General features: G+C 42.2%; 2 protein-coding genes across 2 annotated transcripts in view; one reads left to right on the top strand and one right to left on the bottom strand.

Annotated features, from left to right (window-relative positions):
* The window catches only part of LOC133848630 (E3 ubiquitin-protein ligase highwire), a 63,598-nt gene that overhangs the window by 4,877 nt on the left and 37,095 nt on the right, over positions 1-21,626 (top strand). The window contains 10 exon segments of the mRNA XM_062284267.1: positions 838-1,585; positions 1,653-1,674; positions 1,676-1,793; positions 2,769-3,322; positions 4,212-5,274; positions 5,334-5,564; positions 6,546-9,114; positions 9,171-9,318; positions 9,404-9,506; positions 9,571-9,706. Of these exon segments, the coding sequence (XP_062140251.1) occupies positions 838-1,585; positions 1,653-1,674; positions 1,676-1,793; positions 2,769-3,322; positions 4,212-5,274; positions 5,334-5,564; positions 6,546-9,114; positions 9,171-9,318; positions 9,404-9,506; positions 9,571-9,706 (5,692 nt within the window).
* Positions 10,793-20,537, bottom strand: LOC133848632 (uncharacterized). Its single transcript, XM_062284270.1, is given in 6 exon segments — positions 10,793-11,709; positions 11,711-11,814; positions 11,882-12,041; positions 13,058-13,435; positions 13,504-13,757; positions 20,387-20,537. Coding segments are annotated over 5 exon segments (1,452 nt in total). The 5' UTR covers positions 13,702-13,757; positions 20,387-20,537; the 3' UTR covers positions 10,793-11,097.

The raw sequence follows: 21,626 nt of genomic DNA, 5'->3' as shown, positions 1-21,626 counted from the left end.
AAATGCGTGCAAGAAGGGATTCGATAATGTTAGGCGAGAACGAGCGATGAAGCACTGCTACCCGTAGGGTAGAAAGGTATTATAACTTTGTGCCTCCACAAAATGCACGTATCAGGCAGAAGTTATATATATTCTTGATCAGCGTCAACAGCCACGACGATCTAGCCATATAGTCCGTCTGGCCGTCCGTCTGTCTCTCTGTCCGTCCGTATGAACACCTAGATCTCAGAGACTATAAACGATTAAACGAGCTATAATTTTTGTTCGACATCATTTATTATGGCTGCAGGCAGATCAAGTTTGTTTCAAATGTTTGCCACGCCTACTTCGGTCCTCGCAAATCTATAAAAATCGAATAACAAGCGTAATCTTGAGGCTAGGGCGAATTTTGGTACAGACAATAATAGCTGCAGTATTTAGGATGCCCAAAAAAGCTATTTAAGAAGTACTTCTTATGGCCAATTATGTCTACTGCAATCGGCTTTTAGCTGCTTTGACTGAATATCTGGTGTATATTCACCTCTATGGTATATTTAGAATATAATATTTCAAATATTTGGTATATTTTACCATTTTTGCAGTATATTATTGCAATTTGGTATATCAAAATCAGTAACGTGCATCTCACAGTCTCACTTGTTTCATATGCAACATTATAAACTTGGCTCAGTAAGAGCTAAGCGAGAAGCGATGAGATAAAATGAATGCAAAGAGGTTACTTCCACTTTCTGGCTTCAACTTGTAGCTCGCTTCTCGCAAAGCTCATCGCTTATCGCTCTCACTCTGACAGCAGTTTAACACTCTTCGATTGCAATTAACATCACTTCTTTGCCACAGCTGATGCCAAGGTGGAGTTGAAGCCACTGCCTGGTGAACTGCAGCGTCAGCAACGCTCGAAAACTTTGATCATGCGACGCAAGGAGAAGAAACCCTCGGAATTGGACACTGGCGCTGCTGGCGGCGGCTGCGGCACACCCACCGATCTCGAAAAGGATCCACCACGTGTCGCCCCCTTGGCGCCTCAGCTGCTGCAGCTGCCCACTGGCTCGCCCATCGTTCAGGTGGCCTGCGGTCTGCATCACACCGTTCTGCTGACGCTCGCCGGCGAGGTTTTCACCTTTGGCAGCAATCAATACGGACAACTGGGCTCCGGTGATCTGCAACCCGTCAGCGGTCCCATTCGCGTACAGGTGCAAGGCGCCATCAGTCAGGTGGCCGCTGGCAGCAATCACACGGTGCTGCTCACGCACAAGGGCGTCGTCTACACGTTTGGCAACTATCAGAAGGGTCAGCTGGGTCGTCTGCCCAGTGGCGATGCCTACGGCCAGAAGCCAATGCTCATTGGCGCCGCTCCACCGCCGCCGCCTCCATCGTCGCAAGCGCCACCGGCGACGTCTGCTTTGGGCTCGCTGTCGTTGTCATCGCCGCCGCCACCTCCGCCGCCAGAGGACGAGGCTGCCGCCGCAGATGTGGCTTGCATATTGCCCGGCGGATCTAAGGAATCGATTTTAATACCACCCAATACGGCGGCTTTGATTGCGCAGCGCCAAAAGTTTCTCTGGAACTGTGCACCGGGCGCAGTCTTGTAAGATTTCCTCTTTGTTTTCTACATATTTCGCATTGTTTTTTAACTTTATTTTTTGTTTTTGCAGTGGTCTCGGACCGAGCTATGGCAAAAAAGGTGACGTGGATTGGCGCCAATGGCGATCAGACGTTCATTAAGATCGACGAGTCGCTGATCACAGCTCAAATGCTGCCCAAGATGCATGTGGTGGCCAACAAGAAGACGATACGTGAGTAAAATTAACTTCGTTCAAAGTTGATTAGCTGATCATGTAAAGTGTACACTCAAGACCAACACAACTTGTTGGTCTTTATAGTTGTTATCAATCTGAGGCACAAAAACATCACTGACCTAGAATTTACTTGTAAATTAGACGCTGAAAAGCTGCTTTGAATAATTGGCATTTTACTGCAATCCCTTTTGTCCGTCTACATATTTTTATGCAAAGAAGATCGATGCAAAGAATATGTTTATAACACTTAGAACTCTTTGTAAGCTTAACAATTTCAAACAGTCTAATGTAGAAGTGTGTGTTGAGTATAAAATACTTTATGAATAGAAGCTTACAATATTTAAAATTTAACTGACATATATTCCTTTCCGACTTTCCATTTTAATGTTTAAGTGCAGGTCCATTTAAGTGCATATTTAAGATAATTACATAAATTGTATGTTTACTTTCTTTAAATCAGTGCATAGTTCACATATCCCAAGACTGATTTATCCTTTCAGAATATCAGATTTACAATTTTTAGATGTCATCTATTATTGTCATTAAATAAATGCATTTTTATTCGTCTCGAGCTTCCCTCCAACTCATAGTCAAAGAGTTGTATTTCTTTTCATTAAACAAATTAACAAAGTAAAATTATACTTCTCTTAAGCTCCTGTTTAGTTTGCAGTTTAAGAATTTAATTGAATCGATTCACTGAATAGAGTAAAAAACATAATTTGTACTCCTTTCGATCTCCTTAAGCTCCTCTTAAGTGTACAAATTAAAAGTGGAATTGAATCAAATTCATATTTCTTTATTGAATCGCATAAATAAGTAAATTTTTACTGCTCTCCAGCTCTTTCCCAACCTACAGTTTAATAATAGAATTACACTAAATGCATATTTATCCTAATATAACTAGATACACAGTTTAAATTGTTTAACAATTTGGAATCATTGAACTAATTACATTTCTAATCCCTTTTGCAGTGCTCATTCCCAGCATTCCGCTGTCATTTCAAACGCTGTCGATCAACCGTAGCGACGGCAGCTGCACTCCTCACTATCGCGGCCAAACGAACTTTGCGCAACTGCTGCAGACGCAGCAGCCGGTGAGCGGACAGCCTGGCCAGGAGATCAATCGCAATGTGGACGTGGCGACGCCGCTGGCCGAGTTGCCGTTGATCGGCGGCAGCAGCAGCTCGGCTGGAGTGCCCATCAACGATCAGATGTCGCGCAGCATGCACGAGGCACGCAATCACATCTTCGAGCAGGAGCAGGAGCTGCCATCGCCGGGTGCTGCAACCCCCCGACAGCGACGCGTAGTGCGACCACGACAACAGCAGCAGCAGCAGCAGGAGGCGGTTAATCAAGCAGGAGGCGCCGTAGCATCGCCAGACCAACAGCAGCAATCGTTGCCGCCACCGCCGCAGATTGCTTTCGCCATGGATCCCAGCTACAATGTGCTGTGGGTGTTCGATGGCGCCGCACGCAAACTGCGCTGCCACAATGTGGTGGCCAGTGAGATATCTGAATACGATGTGGTAACTATCATTTATTCAATCCATTCGTTGTCCGTCCGTCTGTCTGAACATATGACACACTGGATCACAGAGACTATAAGAGCTAGAGCTACAATTTACTTGTTGTTCACATCACTTGTTATTGCTGTAGATTGCCAATCTGGCATATTTATTATTTTGAATATAATAGTATATCGATATACCAAATACAGTTTTCGGTATATTTTAATAATTAAGTCTTAGTTACTTTGGCTGGCAGTTTGATATATTTTGTACTGTATTGTATATCTTGAATGGAATGATATGTCGATATACTCGTACCAAATATAGCTTTCGGTATATTCTTGGCATACTGCACTCATATCAAATATTTGCCTTCCCCCAAATCGACAAATGTCGAGTAGCAAGCGTAATTTTTAAGATAGAGTTGCGATTTTTGGTGCATACAATAATAACTACAGTATTTATGATTCATAGAAAATTGTGGTCAGATAATAAATGCATAAGTTATTAAAGAAACACTTTTGTACGTAAAGAAACGCCTACTGTAATCAGGTCTTAATTGCTTTGGCTGACAGTCTAGTACATTCTGAATGCAGTGCAATATTGATATACCAAATATGGCCTTCAGTATATTTTAGTATTTTTACGGTATAATTTCTGTATATTTTTACTCTATGGCACATATTGAATGTAGTATAATATAGGTATACCAAATTAGTCTTCAATATATTTTAGTATTTTTCTGTATATTTTCGGTATATTTTTACTCTATAGTATATTTCGCATATATCAGAATATCGATATGCCAAATATAGTCTTCAGTATATTTTAGTATTTTTGTGGTATATTTTTCGGCACACTCGACTGCACTTTTCTGACTTGTTGAACTCTCTTTTCGCTCTTGCAGAATGCGGGCAACTATCGCGCGCTGTTGTCACCGGAGTTGTCGCTGCCCAGCAAGTCAGAGGCGCGTGTGTCGCGCTCGCAGGCATCGCTCAATCTGCTCGCCTGCCTCGATATACTCACGTCGGCGCAGGACAACATACCCGGATGCTTTGAGCAGACGCTGCCCAAGCAGCCGCATCAAACGGCCGAGGCGCAAAGCGGCGAGTATCAGGTGATCAATCGCTTCGATAACTTTGGCGGCGGTTGGGGCTACTCCGGCCACAGCGTGGAGGCGGTGCGCTTCTCGGCGGACACGGATCTCGTCATCTGCGGCTTTGGCATGTTCGGCGGCCGTGGCGAATACAGCTGCAAGCTGAAGCTCTTTGATTTGGGCGCCGATGGCGGTGGCTACGAGAAGGAGGGCGTCCTGGTCAGTGAAACAAAAGAAGTTCCCTACGAGTGTGCGGCGCGCAGCAAGTTTCACATTCTACTACCCAAGCCGGTGAGCGCCGCCGCCGGACGTTGGTATTTGGTTTGGGCGCGCATTGCGGGCCCCTCGTCCGATTGCGGTTCATGCGGTCAGGGTTCGGTGACCACCGAGGATCAGGTTGTGTTCTCGTTCAAGTCCAGCAAAAAGGCCAACAACGGCACCGATGTGAATTCTGGCCAAATACCCGCCATATTGTATCGCCTCGTTACCCAGGATTGCAAGCAGTCGCCGGTGCCGCTCGATGCGGATCCGGTGCAGCGTATTTCGCGCGCCTTCGCCAACAGCGTGAGTCGCGAGTGCTTCGAGAGTCTTGTCGTTCTTCTCAGCTGGTCGTGGGAGTGCTTCAAGACGCAGTTGCGTGAACAACGCGATCGCGCTCGTCCGTTGCAGCTGCAGCAAACGCTGCAGTATCTCGGCTATGTGAACAAATCGTGTTTGCGTCTCTTGCGCAAATACACCAACGAAATCTATCCACAACGCTCAACCACAGCAGCAGCTGCGGCTGCTGCAGCCAACAATTCGGCAGCGGGCAGCAGCGTGGCTGCTTCAGTTGCCGCTGCCGGCTCCAAGTTGCCACAGAAGCCAAATCAAAAGGGTAAGCGTAACTTATTGTCAGTCTAAGCACAGATCACTTATTGCTCGTTACTTTTGCAGAGAAACCAACGAGTCGCGTGATCAACGGCGCTGGCAAATATTTGGGCGATGTTGCTTCGTTGCCTTCTGCGGGCAGCATGGCAACGTCGGCTGGACTGAGTTCTGGGTCGCTGACGGGACGCAAAACGAACCTAGAGAACATTCAACTGGCCGAGTGCATTGGCAATGTGCGTGCCCTGCTCATTGGCATCTTTTGCGATGACATCTTCAAGGACATTGCCACCGATGAGGGTGAGTTGAGATATAGGAGTTGCTGTTGAGTTTAGATTCAGCTTTACCAAAGTAGTTTATGTATGAGAACTGGATGCCTGATTTCATCACTGTATGCAAAAACTATAGTTGCCAAATTTAGGTTTAAAATGTATCTATGAATAACTCAGATTATGTTGATTTGACATTTTAGAAACCATACATAATGTGTACATAAATCGTGCATTAGTTTCTCAGTAATCATTGAAAATTCAAACTATCTGTCTGATTGTTTGCTTACCTTACCGGTTTCGATCTTATATTTGATTTTGTATGTAAAGTTTTGTTTATTTTTATTAGTTTGATGCAATATGACATCGACCGTTTTTTAACTTAGTAACATTTAAAACCAACAGTTAAAAAAAACATAATGGCACAATTTGCTGTTCGTTTTCGACACTATTTTAGATTGATTATTTTGATATTTGTTTCTTTAGTCTTTAATATACTATAACTAGCCAGCTTGTCTTGAAAAATCGCCTATATTTTACATAGATTTTTTATGTAGTTAATTTTATACAATAAGCCATCGAAAAATTCTTAAAATTACTCACATTTAAAAAGTTAAAAAAGTCAATAATAGATTTTGTTTTATTGCTATGCATAATTTTTAGCCTTCGGCTGCTTACATAAAGAATATGTTTTTTCGGGAAACAAAAGCTTTTTTGTATACTAGTTTTATTGCGTGACTGATTTACGAGTTCGAATTTTAACTATGTTAAAAAAAAAAATTATGTTTTGTAACTCGGTGCATCCTTTCTCTTACTGTTTGGCCTACTAGTTAGTAGTTCAGCTAATTAAATAGATCAACTATTGTGTATTTAAGAGTTTGTGCTTTACGCAAATGAAAATATTGGTTTCCGCTTATATATAATAATAATATAATATTAATATAATCCATATTACTAATCTTCTTCAATAGTACTCCATACTTATTAAAATTCCTCTTGTAATACTTTTTAGGCTATGCTCTCGTTCTGGAGATTCTCGACGAGTGCCATTTAAGTTTCGTGGCCTGTTTCGATGCCTTTTACCCCACGTCGTCCTTGAAGTGGAACTGCCTCTGCGATCTGTTGGCCCAAATGGATCGCGGTGCGTTGCACTCGCGCCTCTTGAGCGCGATACTCGCAGGTCTCTGTTCACCAACGGTGAAGTTGCGTGCCACATTCTCGCTGCTGAATGCATCGGGCAACGAACGCCAATCGATCATCAGTCCCAGCGACAACTCCGGACTGCCAATGCTGTCGTCGACGGAGGCGCATCAGTATCCCATACTGGTGGAGCAGATGATCTATCGCACACAGCAGGAGAAGAGCGATTTCCTCAGCAACTCGTGGACATTCAAGGATGTGCTGGTGCGATTGCTCGACATTATTGCCAGTCCGATTCGATCGCGTATCGAGTCGATCTACAGTCGCAGTCTCGGCGGCAGCTATGCGATCAAGGAGTGCATCAATCAGGGCCTCATCGACAACTGTTGTCACCTACTCGCACGCGTGCTGGCCGAGATTGTGTACCAAACGGCGCTGGGGGAATACGATAAATTGTTTTTGCCACCACGTACGCTGCACTCGACGGGCTCGCGTTTCGCTCGCTGCGATCTGAGTCGCACCTGGAACACGGGCAACTTTGGACCCGACGCAATTGCCTTCTCGGTGGATCGACCCGGCATTGCCATAGCTGGGGCCATGATCTATTCGGGATCGGGCAGCTATGACTATCAGCTGGAGCTGCTCTACGACAACACTGTGGATTTGCAGCCGCAACACAAATGGGAAACACTCGAGTCCATATCGGGCAGCTACGATCAGGAGGCGGTGCACAATGATCTCGCTGAGATTAAGTTCGAGCATCCCGTGCACATCAAGGAGCATGCACGCTATGCCTTGCGCCTCTGCTCCCAAGGAGCGCGCACCTGCTCCGGCGATGCGGGCATGCCCACGGTGCGTGGTCCGTGCGGCGCCAGCTTTCATTTCTATGCCTGCGATCTGAGCTTCAATGGCACCACGCCGGCGCGTGGCCAATTGCCCAGCATACTCTACTACAGCACGCCCATCAAACAGCAGCAACAGCATCCACATCAACAGCAGCAGCAGGAGACAGCTGGATGCAGTTTGGATGCCGGACATGTGGCGGGCACATCGTCAGGCGCCAGCACTTCGGCTGCCGCCGGCGGGAGCAACGAGATCTCGACGCGGGACACAGCGCTGCAGATTGCCGCTGACATCACGAAAAAGTGCACCGAGCTCTTGATACTCGCACGCAATGCGATGGCCGCCTCGTGCTCGCCGACAGACAACTCGTCATCGAATCACACTCAGACCATCGACTCTGAGCACAACATCACGCCCATCGAGGAGCACATGGACATCAATTGGGCGAACAATTCGCGCACAGCTGCGCTGCCCGTGGATCCGCAATTGTCGACGGCGGCGAGGGATTTGGGCAAACGCATCGAGAGCTTCTCGAAGGGCATCATGGAGACGCTGAAGTTCGACAAACGCTCGACGAATCCGTTCGAGATGGAAATCGAAATTGGTGCCACCGAAATCGGTGTCGAGGAGACGGCCGAATTGAATTTCTGCAATGTGCAATTGGCGGCCAAGTTGAATGGCAACGAGCGTGCCGAATACGAGCTGGCTGCCTCGGAGCAACCGTTGCCGTTGTCCGAGCAACAGTTGCCGGTGCAATTGACGCCGCAGCAACAGTTGCCGCCATCGCAGCTGCTGCACTCGGACTCTGAGGAGGCGCAACTCATGACGGGCGCTGGCGGCGTTGTTGGCGGCGCTGTTGGTGGTGGCGTTGGAGGCGGTGGAGGCGTGGCCGCCTTGCAGCTACTAGAAGTGTTCAATTTGGCAGCATCGAACATGTTTCACACGCTGTTGCCGCTCGTCTATGCGCACATTGCCAACCTGGCGTGCAGCGATCCCAAGAGTTCGGTACAAATACTCGGCTTGATCAAGGAGATATTGCCTCACATTGCGGCGCTCAATCAGCTGCACGTCTCGAAGGAGCAGCGCAACGAACAGCTGCGTCCCGATCCGTTGCCCGTGCCCCCTTCGCCCGCGAGCAGCACGACGAGCAATCATTACTGTGTGGTCGAGAGCGAGCATCCGTATCGCAGTGCGAGCATCAGTTGCTATCGCGTCGAGTTTCCTCCTTGCGTGCAGTGGCTGACGATTGAGTTCGATCCACAGTGCGGCACCGCTCAGCTTGAGGATTACCTGCTGCTCTCGATACCCATTCGACCCGCAGCTGCGACGACGATGCCACAAACTTGCCAAGCGGCAACTGCTGCGAATGTGGCGACCACCGCCGCCGCTGCTGCTGCTGCTGCTGCTGGCGAGGATTACTACGACATGCTGGACAACAATGTGAGTGGCAAGCAGAAGGTGGGAAACGGCGCCAGTTCAAGCAATGCGCATCTCCTGATGAGCAGCTGCTGTCGCAGTCCGGGCGCCGCTCAAGTGTCGCCGCTGCGATCGCAGGATGTCGTCGATCACGACTGGATTGTGGTCAAGAAATTCAACACGTAAGTCTCTCTACTGAATCTCTATATGATTCGCTCTAATTCTCGATATTCACCAGCGCATCCAACTGGCTGCAGAACGTGCTCATTCTGCCCGGCAACTGCGTCGAGTTCTCTCTGGAGACGGCATCGTTGTATGCCCAAGATCCGCACAACAATCGCTATGGCTTCAAGTGTCTCGTTGTTGGCTATGACAATCCCACAGCTGTAAGTCGTATCTATCAATCATCCCTCTAGCTATCTCTTTCTAATTCACACTCTCTCTCTCTCTCTCTATTGCCATCTCGCTCAGATCAATGCCAGCAACTCGTGTCTCATACGCCTGGAGCAGGAGCTCTCCTATTTAGGCGGCATGTGCAGCGCCAATCTCATGAAGAAGGATCTCAATTTACCAGGTAAGCTACGCATTTTATTCGTTCTTTGATTGATGGCGATTGATCGCGCTTGTTGCGCTTGCAGATGACAAGGAAATGGATGATTTGAGCGGCGTTGAGGAGACCATCAGCACCCATCATACGCTGCTCTCCAAGGGATTTGCGCTTTCCGAACCACAACTGACGGTGCATCAGGCTCTGGAGTCATATTTGCCCATCGGGTGAGTTTATCATGATTTTGATTTACGGAAATATGGCAGCAGCATTTGCTTATTATGTTAACCAACCTGATTAGCATAATGTTAACCCAATGTTCTTCTGTTGTTTAACATTCTAATGTGTTGTTAATAATATTGGATTTATTTACATTCCTAAATGAATGAAATGTTTAGAAACAATCTGATGACAGTTTTACCTACCTTATGCCTAACATTTAGCTTACTAACACGGTATAAAAATAACTGACTAACTACATATGTATACCAACTACAAAGCATAACAGAATGTTAATTTCTGTTCTTCTACTCTTTAACATTCTAATGTGTTGTTTTATTTACACTCTTAAATGAATGAGATGTTAAAAATCTACAAAATGTTAACAGAATGTTTATTTCTCCTCCTTGGCATAATGTTAACATATTGCTTTCTGTTCTTCAGCTATTTAACTTTCTTATATGTATGATGTTAATAATATTCTATTTATTGGCTTTCTTAAATGAATGCGATGTTGAAAATCTCTCTCTGACATTTACCCATTTTGGGTGGTTTGGTATTTAACCCGATATAAAAACAACTAGAATATGCGCACACACTCCTTAACATTCTAATTACCTCTTAATAATATTGGTTTTATTGACATTCTTAAATGAAGGAGATTGTTCATTTTCCATGTTGCCCATGCTATGCTCTATTAACAGTCTCCGCTTAAAGCGAGTACTGTATTGTCCTCTACGAAATTGAACATTGCATTTATTTTACTGTCAATTCTGTTCTCGTTCACCCTACTTACTAGATTCGGTTTTACTAAAGTGAAGAAGAATATGATATAATAAGAATATAAGTATACAGGAGAAATCGAAATACTAGAGAAATACCTCTCTAAAATGTACTTGAAGGAACACAAGATTTACAAAATGATAAAGTTACTGATTCGCCTGCTTACCTAATATATTATATATAAATAAATCTAATATCTTTAAATGTTCCTTTCTCTCCTCGGTAACAATCTAACTGAACAACTAACTAACTAACACATTCTTTTGTTGGGTGCGTAATCTAGAGTATGATTAATTGCAAAGTGACGCACATAATGTAGATAAATATATATGTATATTTGTATGTACAGCTTATATTATGTATACATAATGGCTTTAGCTTTACATTGATTACAGATTATATTACATTAGATGTAGTTGGACTATGCTAGACGTATGCTATGAATTTGGTACAACGAAAGGTCACTCTTGGTTGGTGGTTCTTGTTGGTGGTGCTGTAGTTGTAGTTGCAGATGTTTCAGCAGCAGGCTCCGCATCTTAATTGCTAGCTTCATTCAGCTGTGTGTGTGTGAGTGTGTGTGTCATTTGGTTGTGTGTGGTGTGTGTGGTGTGTAGCACTACAGATCAGTCTTGAGCAGGCCAGCGTTCTCGATTTGGTATACAATCTGCGTCTCCTTGTAGGTGCGCGCCTCGGGCTGCACCACATCCAGTTTGCGGCGCCGTCGTCGACGTGCCACCAGACACCAGAGCAAGAGAAGAAGGAACACGATGAGCAGAGCGAGCAGAACACTGCCGATGACAATGTAGGCGACGTAGCTGCTCGGCTGACACTGCTCGACGATCACCTGACGCAATGGCACAAATTGTTGTGGTGTGGCAACATCCGGTGGCGAAGTTGCTGCTGCTCGAGTGAAGAGCAACTGGTCGGAGTAGAGGCGAAAGAATTCGACACGCGGCACCGCTGGCTCTTGACTCGTGTCCAACTGATCGCAACTCCACACATTCTCGTAGCACAACTGGCGAATGCTGAGCGCAAAGCGTTCGTCGAAGCGCAACGGTTGCGGTGGCGCCTCGACGCTTGCCACATCGCCTGCGGCCGCTGGCATCGCTGCTGCTGTGGGCAGCAGACTGTGCACCGTATTGTTGTGGAACCGCAACTCGAGTCGCTCGCTCAGCTGATAATCGCGATGCACTTTCAGGCTGCGAAACGCAATCTCACTTGTGGCTCCCGAATTTATTGCCACGCAATGTGATTGCATCACGAATTTGTGCCTCCAGCCACTCGCCGTCCACGGCGACGAAGCTATTGTCGCTCAAGCTCAGCTTGAAGATGACTGAAAAGAGTTGTTGTAAACGTATCTGTTTAGCTTAGTTCGACAGCTCTGTGCTCAACGGACTTACGCTTGAAGGTGAAGGCATGCGAGTGCACTTCCTGGAACTGATTGTTGCGCATGCTCAGCTCGTTGAGCACTTCCAGCTCGTAGAAGGCGCGTGTCGGCACATTTGCCACGAATTTACAATTGGCAATGATCATTTGCTCCACGGCAAACTTTTTGAAAGCCTGTCAACGAAATACAAATTCAAATTTTGTTACTTCAAAGTTGTTTAACAGCGGCTTTTTTACTTTTAACCATTAAAAATTCAGCAGTTCATTTATTTACCCATATTATTATTGTCATAAAATCATAGATTACAAATTGATTTATAACCTGGTTTAAATTTACTTGCGCTGAATGCTCTGGCCTTTCCCCTATAAGCGTATCAATTCAATTGAAATAGATAAATATTGCTGTTGAAATTGATGATATTAAAAGAAAATCAAAGAATCGTCAATAACAGTCTCATACTTCGATTTTCACCTACATACGCAAGAGAAAAAACTTTAACAGCGCATTAACAGAAATTCAACATGTTCGGCTAATTTAAATAACATCAACTTAACAGAACTTTGTCAACAGTCCGTCTGGCTGTCTGTCCGCTTGAATTAATACATTTAACTGACAATTTTAAGATACCAAAGTTATCAAATCGTAATCTGAAAACAATATATTGAAAAATTTCTGAAAGATGCGAATTCAGGATAAATTAAATAGATTTTTCTGCAGTCACTCATTTAATTTCTAATATGTTAATATGTTATGCATTAACTGTTAATGTACCTAAGTAAACAACATATTTAAAGCAGTTCAACAGATTTTTCCAGTCTATTGAAGACTAAAACATTAGTTTTTGTATACCTATATTGTTGTATAATCTTTTTGCTGTGGGTTATATTTTTTATAAACCTTGTGCGATAAATACAAATTTCATATAAATATGATGTTTGAAATAAATGTTGCGTGCAACAGGAAATACAAAAAAAAAACAAAATCATATTTGGCATATGTTTTTTGTTCTAATTCCCAAATGAATATTATGTTTAACTTTTGTGGTATGACGTATGAAAGTGAAATTTCAATTCTTAAGGGAAAATACCTAGAATTGTAGAAATTTCCAATACTAAGAATTCGAGCTATCGATAAAATGGAATAAAACACAGTTTTCGGCAAGTTTAGCCCTGTCTGAAAATAAACTCACCTGACTCTCTATGCGATGAATGGTTACACCATCCAGTTTGAGCAATATGGCACTGTCTTTGGTGGTGGTGAACCCAAAGGGTTGCATCTGCTCGATGCGACCACCGACGAATGAGATCTCCTCGATGTTGCCACTGATGGCATGCGAATCGATCAACTCAAAGTTGACGTCCTCGAACTCAACGATCAAAGCCTTGTTGCTCGTATACCGAGACAAGCTGAGGGCATGTTTCTGCAGCACCAGACGATCCACATGATGGAAACTGATCTTGCGTAGACTCTCGGTGCGCTCCAAGGCGTTTGGTTCGACTGTGAGGTAACGACAATTGCGCACCTCGATGTGATAAACGGCGCCATTGATTTGTGGCAATACCATGGCCTAGATTTCGTAAATTCCTTTTTATCAAACTTGATTGCGATAGAGAAGAGATTGCATTCACCACTTACCAGCTCAGTGTTGTGGCAATCACAGGTGATCTTTGTGTCGTGATCGGTGCAGGTGATCTTTGGCTCTGTGGCTGCTGCTGCCATCGCTGGCAACGTTGAGATGCAGCAGAAGAGCAGCAGCCAGGTGCAGATGTAGAGCAGCAACTCCTTCAGCATCCCATTCTTGGTGGGATCTTTAAGGTTTCGTATGTTTTGCATTTTGTGTGTGCTTCGTTTGGTTGTGTGTTTTCACTTATGATGAATTAATCATACTTCTGCAAATCGAAAAATAATAAATGAAAACACTTGGTTCGCGCTGACAGTCTGTCTATGTCTGTCGCTGTCGCTGTTTCTATTCTATTTTGTTTCACATTGCCATTTCATTCCCTCACTCTCGCTCTCTCTCTCTCTCTCTCTGTCTGTGTATTTGCTGCTGTTCCAGTCAGCGTTGCCAATTTAGCTATTTCCCCGCTAGATCTAACGGTTTTCAAAAGCAAAATGCGGGATAAATTGAAAACTAGCGGCTAGCGGGAAATATAGCTATTTTCAAAACAAAACTGATGGAACTTTAGTTTTTTAAAAATATTTGGTACTTTTGTGTATTTTTATGTTTTACTATGCCACACTTTAAAACCTTGCAGTATTTTTGCATTGCAGTGGTAAAAAACATCGATATGCCAAAAGATCTTTGCATTTTTATCGATTTATAGTTTTTACTAGTTACTATTATTACTACTATATATACATGACCATCTGTGTATTTCACAATTTCCAAAACGATCGTGTGGGGCAGTTAAAATGCGCAAGACTTATAAACCCCTTCTTTAAGAATTGGTTAGCTCTAGATGCAGACGATGATCTAAAATGCTTTTGAAAATATTGCAAATGTACCATTAATGCGAAACTTAGTAATTTGCAAGCACATGCCAAGACAAACAACCATAAGTCTTCGTCATCTGCGTTTTCACAGACGAACAAAATAACGTTTGTTCCGACTGTCTCTAAAAAAACGACGCATTCATTGGTCAGCCCCATTGACCATTTGGGATTGTTGTGAGGGAACAATTTTCACAGAATAAAGTGCACCAGAATAGGGCATGATTGATGAAATTTACTACTCAAAAATACTTAATAAAAAAATCCAATTAATAAAAATATTGTTTTACTAACGTAGCTTTATGTTTTGGCTATCATCCTAATTTTCTGGCGGTTTCTAGCGTTTTTCATATGTTACTTTAGCTATTTTATGAGCAAAAGAATTGGCAACACTGGTTCCAGTTTCAGCTTTCCGTTTCGTTTCGTTTCGCTGCGACCTGCTGAATGTTTCATAAGCGCTGATAAGCAACTCTCATTTTTATCGCCAAAGGTGTTTCCACCTTATCAATGCATTGTATTTACTGTGAGCGCGTATTTGTGTCTGAATGAATGTGTGCGTGTGTCTCTATTTACATTCAGCGCTGAGTAATAGCCAAATGATACTGAAAACTGCCTATCTATACTCTATGCAAGGCGAGGCATAGCAAACAAGCTACTTGATTGATTGATTGATTGACTGACTGACACAACAAACAACAATCAACAGCTGCCTCAGTTGAATCCTAGTTTTGGTTGACAATCTGGTATATTACGAACGTAATAGTATACCGATATACCAAAAACAATCTTGAGTATATTTTATTACTTTTATGGAATATTTTAGGAATAATACCGCATTTTTTTGCTTGTTGGTTGACTGATTAATTTGCTTGAATTGCCGTCTAAATGCTTGACTGTCAATCACCAAGTTTGAGACAAAAATCTTTTGGTTAAACTGAGATCAATTATAGAAGATGATACTTTTCGAAATAAAATTAATAAGATGATGATATCACTTATTACTTTTATTACTAAAGTCACATTTTCTCTTCCAGATCTCAATTTAAACAAGATTTTCGCCTCTAGCTTGGTGATTGACAATGATAATTTGTCTGATTGTTGGCTGGAGAAGCAATTCTTTTCTTTAAGCCTTAAACTGACTTGTCAACTTTTTTCCTCTTCGCTCTTATCAATCGGACTAAATCACATTAGTTCAGTATAACAAGATTAACACATGGGCTGAAAAGTCCCGGGCCTGACAAAGAAAACTTGCTTTTTTTGGATCAAAATTGGCGTTACTCATCAACTTAATCTTTATCAAGAGCATCGCAATCATTCCAGAGCCGCTATAACATTTCAATATACATTTTTTAGAACGATTTATTTTTTGCCTCAAAATAGGCTTCAATTTCAGTGATAATCTCTTCAATCGTGCGAAATTTTTTATCGGCGAGCATTTTTCCAGGACTGCTGACCTCCAGAAGTCGCTGGGAGCCTAATCTGGCAAATTAGTGGATGTGGGAGCAATTCGAAGTTAAATTCAAGTAGTTTTGTCACTGTCATTGAATCATGAACACATTCTTGTTGTTGGTCAAAAGTGAGCAAACGCGGCAGCCATTTTGAAGAGATTTTCTTATAGTCAAATGCTTATGCAATATTAAGCCAACATGTTTTTGATATCTTTACGATGTTAGCTAACTGACTCAAATTTAATTTTCGATCATTCAAAACGATTTTGTGGATTTTTTTGATATTTTCTGGTGTGACCTCCCCATTTGGACGTCCACTGGGTTCTGCATCATCGGTGTCTCTACGACCACGTTTAAAGTCAGCAAACCAACGTTTAATTGTTGTTTCTGATAGAGAGGAGTCCCCATAACACTTTTCAAGCCAAAGCTTTGCTTGAACGGTATTTTTTCCCATCAAGAAGCATTGTAAGATTAGAAGACGAAATTGCATTTAATCCATTGTTGCGAAAATAGAAAAAGTAGTGTCACTTTTGGCTCAATAACTTACAAACTAATGAATAGAATATCATGAAATTTTAGCAGCTGTCTTCTGAAGGATTGTATTAACTGAAAAAAAGGTGACTGCAATAAAACTAGCACAATCTATGTGTAAGGCCCGGGACTTTTCAGCCCACGTGTTATATTCGATTCAATAAGATTTTCCTATATAAATCGATAGCGGTCACGAAACTTTGTCACTAACTAAATTTCAGTTACCGCAGTTTAAACAGGGTAAGTTAAACAGTATTTACAAAGTGAACTTAAACAAATTTGTCATAAGATTTCAAGCAAATGCAATTCAAAAGAACATTTAATTCTACTTGATGTACAACATCGATTTGAGAAACTATTGCAAATATGCTGTTGTGTTGATCAATGATGATCGATTACCGATTACATAAAAAGTGTCGATCATCATTATCAGACATTAACTATCTAAGGTTTCAAATTGAGCAGTGATCAGAGTGCACACACACACAAAATGAAGAGTGAATCTAATTGAATCAGCAGAGAGTCAATGCGACGACGTCGAGCCGAGCTCCAGTTGATAAGCGAGTAAATACAATCGAGTGCTACTCGCAGCTAGTTCGCCTAGTTGGTGGTCGAGACGATGACTTCAATCAGCGTCCGAATGCTGTTAATTGAATCTGGAGGTCGCCCCAAACAGACTTTCGAATAGATTCACATTTGATTCATATGATACGTTGGCAGCATCGTCGCCATCGCCATCGCCATGAGCGCAAACATGAGCAATTATGCTTTGTTATTTGTTTATGGCCATTTCATTTGTTTATAGAACTTAATTTATACGAGGAGGAAATGTGGTCACCAACCAAACGATGCCTAGCAGCTGTCTCCACACAAACACACAAACACGCCCCACTCTTTTCTTTCTCTCTCTTCTTCTCTATGCTATGAAAGAGCTGCTCAAATATTTGCGCTGAGTTTAGAGATTCTTTGTAGACACAGCAACGTAATCGTTAGCTTGGACTTGATGAGTTGTCTAACGGTCATTCACAGTGGAACATTTGTTAGTGATGTGACAGAGTCGATACATCGATAACTATGGGAGTGTGTTTTATTTTTTAAAATGTTGTGATGAGAATGATCTAAAGAAAGTGCAAGCTTAACTCTTCTCTCACATTATTTTCTTTTCGCTCAGAGGAATTGTGTATTGAACGCCGCTTATTAGTGATGTGACATAGTCGATACGTCGATAACTATGAGATTGAAGGATAGAAAATACTCTGGTGTGAATGATCTAAAGAAAGTGCAAGCTTAACTCTTTTCAGTCTCGGTTCTCGCTCCGTCTTCCAAAGAAGAGGGGTAGACCTGTTATTATGCTTACTTTCTACTTAGGCAAACAGTGAAGCTGCGCAGCTTTTGACTTAACAGCGGATGTGCTACAGACTCACACAAACACACACACACACACACACACACAAACACTTGGGCACACTCATGCGAACAGTGAAGTGAAACTGTTATTTAAAGAACCCTTTAACTGCACTTTACTGTTGCTTGGGCTTTATTGAATCGTGCCACAAGTGACGCGTATAGGAAATTAAATAAAAGCAAAGCTGCATTTCCTGCCCACTCTAATCCTCACTCTCCTTCTCAATGTCTGCCGCTATCTCTCTCTCTCTCTCTCTCTCGCTATTTTCTTCACTTCTGCAGCCCAATTAAACGCCAATTAAGTGAGAAAATTTCATGGATTTGTGGAGAACACAAACGAGGTTCATCACATTGCAATTGCACTCGTTTCGCAACTATTATAAAAATGTGTTTTATCTGTTTTGCAATTCAAATGAAGATAATGCAGCTACGCCCCAGATTTAATACCCTTTAATGCAAGAATTTCCGTTCAACTTAAAAGTTGATCATTAATTTATATACATACATACCTAGTATACATAATTTTGATAATGGGATTTCTAAATCTCGCTGTCAGACAGTTTGCAATTCTTTGTTTGTTGTTCTTGCTTGCTTTCGTGATATCTGATTTCCTTTCATACAATTGTCATAATCTTATCACTGGATGTGTAATTTCCTCAGGGTGATACACAATACTAAGTTTTTTTTTTTTTTAGATACATACACTCTGAGTCAGTTAAAGTTAAACAGTCTTGTCGACATTTTCTGGCCTTCATAATATGCGTCTTTGAGCAAATGATGCGTATTTACTTTTTCAGGAATAAATAATTGAATCATCGCCTCATATGGCAAATTTATATGCATGTAAAGTGGAACAGTTGGAAAGTGAAAAATGTTTACAATTGAAATTATAGCCATATATGGTCATTGTCATTAGAACGGTAGAACTTCTAATTCCTATGTCAATGGTCCACGTAACGTATTTGTGAACTGATTATCAATTGTGCTTGCACATTGATTATTACTTTTAGTGGAAATGTACGGAATCGAACAGAAAACTGAATCTGAAATTTGGCATTGGGGTGTTAGGAATTGTTAAAATGGAACATTCTCTTATACTGTATGATTTTTTAAACAAATAGTCAAATTGTAATGCATGCCGTCAGCTGATAGCAACTGAATAAAGTTTATTTACAATTTAGAGCTTATCTCAAATCAGATAAGGGAAATTTAGAACTTTGCGAAGGGAACAGTGAACTTGGAACATTACGGAACTCACAATATGGAACAGTTTTCACCTGCCTTGTGTTCCTTGGGAAGAGTTTTTGAACTTTGGGAACAGTCGCACATGTGTTGTGCTTAGCAAAGCTAAAAGAGCAACAACAACAAAAACATCGACAACAACAAGAACAACAACGTGCTAAAGGCAGGCAGCACTTGACGCGAGGTTAATGAGTTTGTTTCTGTTTTTTAGCTTCTCTCTTTTTGTTTTCCCCAACTTTGCTGTGCTTTATTGTTTATTGTGTGCTGTTTTTTTTATGTGCATAAATTTTGCTTAACTTTTCATAAGTTTCGCGTTTTAATAGCGAATTTTCGTCTTACGCTTTACAAGCATTTTAGCATTTTTATAGCGGTAGCAACAGCAGCGAGAACTAAAAACAGATTTTGTTCGTCATACTTATAACCTTGAAATATCGAAATAATTTGCTTTGGATATGGCGATATAGCGATATGGCAATGTGAAAAGGTGGCGTTGTTGTTTATTTTGTTTGTCAACTTCCAATTGCTAACAAACTATTGCTCTCTCTCTCTCTCTCTGTCGCTGTGCCCCAGCTTTGTTGTGTTGTTGGGGGAGTGGGCCGCAAACACACACACAGGCACACACACGAACGCACGCGTAGACGGATTAACGTAGAAATGTCATTTGTTTCCATGTTTTTGCCCCCTTTCTTTGAGCTGCTCACACACCGCTTTGCTCTTATGCTTTTTCTCTGTCGTTCTTCCTCCCGCATTTCGCTCGTTTATTCACATGCAAATTCCATAAGTGTTTTTGTTTATTTTGTTTTGGCTTGGCATTCGCGCGTGGGTGGCTGATCTCAGTTGTTCTCAGTTTGCTGACTTACGCAACGCACATACAAACACTGAAGGCAACCAAACCATAGTTTCCCAAAAAAAAAAGAGAGTACGAGTAAGAGAAAAAGTGCGATCCTGTCGAAAACGTATTGCGCTTGCTGCGTTTGCATTTTTGCAGCTGCGTCGCTGCCAGCGCCTGTGCTCTCTCTCATTCTCTCAAGGCATACATGCATGCAAGTGCTGCTGCTGTCTTTATTGCTTTGAACTTTTTGTGGCCATTGGCCATTGGTTGGTGGCTTGGGCACATTGTGGCTTTTGGGCGCCCGCAACATTCTCCCTCGCTCGCTCATACAAATACACACACACACACACACACACTTTGAACACTTGTGACTTTGCATTGAATGTATAAACAAAATAAGAAAATAGTTGTAACGTATGTATAACGAATAAATTTGCTAATATTTGCATTTGCGAGTGAAATCAGCGCACAAAATAAAAACAGCTACGCGCGCTCCCCAAGAACACAACAACAGTAGAGAGCGGGCAGCAATAACAACAACAATTTCGAGAATAAAAGAAACAACACTAACCAGCGGCCAGGCCTGAGCTTTCGATTGCCGCGCGACCGGCGTAAGCGCGTGCAAATGTCAAACTGAGCGCCAAAACGGACAGCGAAACATTTACGGTTCGCAGCGGCAGCGGCAACGGCAGTGGCAGCAGCTGTGACTGCGACGCAGCAGAGCGCGTTCAAATAGTGATCGCTCTATCTCGCTCTCAGCAGCCAGGCATACTATAAGATAACCCACCAAAGCCGTCGACTGCGCAGCTGCGCGCAACAGCAGCTTCGTGAGCTTTAAGAATTTTGTTGTGTTGTTGTTGGTTTTACGTTTTGTTTTTTTTTTGCATTTTGTTTGCTTTTACCATTTTGCCTTTTTTTGCTTTGTTTGCTTTTGTTTTGTTTGCGGGTATACAATAAATACCGCACGGTGGTCTTCAGCGATGCTGTTGCCGTTGCTTTGATTGCTCGCGCCGCTTTTAATTGAATGTGCGTCTCCGGCCTGTGACACGCATCGCTTGACACTTGTTGTAGTAGTTGTTGCTGCTGTTGTTGTTGTTGTTGTTGTAGCCCCCGCAACTACTTACCACTTACCATTTACCACTTACAATCATGTCCATAAATGCGAGTATTTATTTATGCCTCGGGGCCAAGAGGCGGCTATTTATGAGCGCTTGTTAAGGTCCATCAATTGCTAACGGCAAACGGGCGGACGGACACTCGGCTCAACATAACCACACAAATCGCAATATTCCAAATTAACTTGGCATTAATGCATAAACAAGTGCTGACAATGATTTCAAAGTTTACAGTGGTGCAGCACTGTTATTTAACATCTCTGAAAATGTTCGATCTCATGCAAATGTTAACAGACAGTTAAAAATTTAAATCAACGGAAAGTTGTATTTTGTCATTGATATATTACAATTCCTAAATTTATTTTTTAAAATCTACTCCTGATATAAAAAAGCTTTCCATATAATTGCCTATTTGGAAGTATGGAATCATTTCTGATTCGTATGAAATATGTATATTTAGCTAAACTTATTAGAACTGTTAAATGCGGGTAGTTATTGTTCTAAGAAAATTATTTAAATGTCATTTTAAATCCAGAAAAGTTATAGCACTTTGATAAATAAATAATAAATAATATTGTGCCTTTTATTGTATTTTTTGAATTTTTTTTGAACAGGTATAGAATAAAATTTTAATGTTTCAGTCCTTTTTTTTTAAACATATTTTATTTTCTACTAATTTGTCTAAACAAGTGTAAT

Source organism: Drosophila sulfurigaster, chromosome X (assembly GCF_023558435.1).
Source record: "Drosophila sulfurigaster albostrigata strain 15112-1811.04 chromosome X, ASM2355843v2, whole genome shotgun sequence".
In the NCBI taxonomy this organism is placed as follows: domain Eukaryota; kingdom Metazoa; phylum Arthropoda; class Insecta; order Diptera; family Drosophilidae; genus Drosophila; species Drosophila sulfurigaster.
Note: the sequence above shows the minus strand (reverse complement) of the source record. Positions and strands in the feature narration are given on the sequence as shown.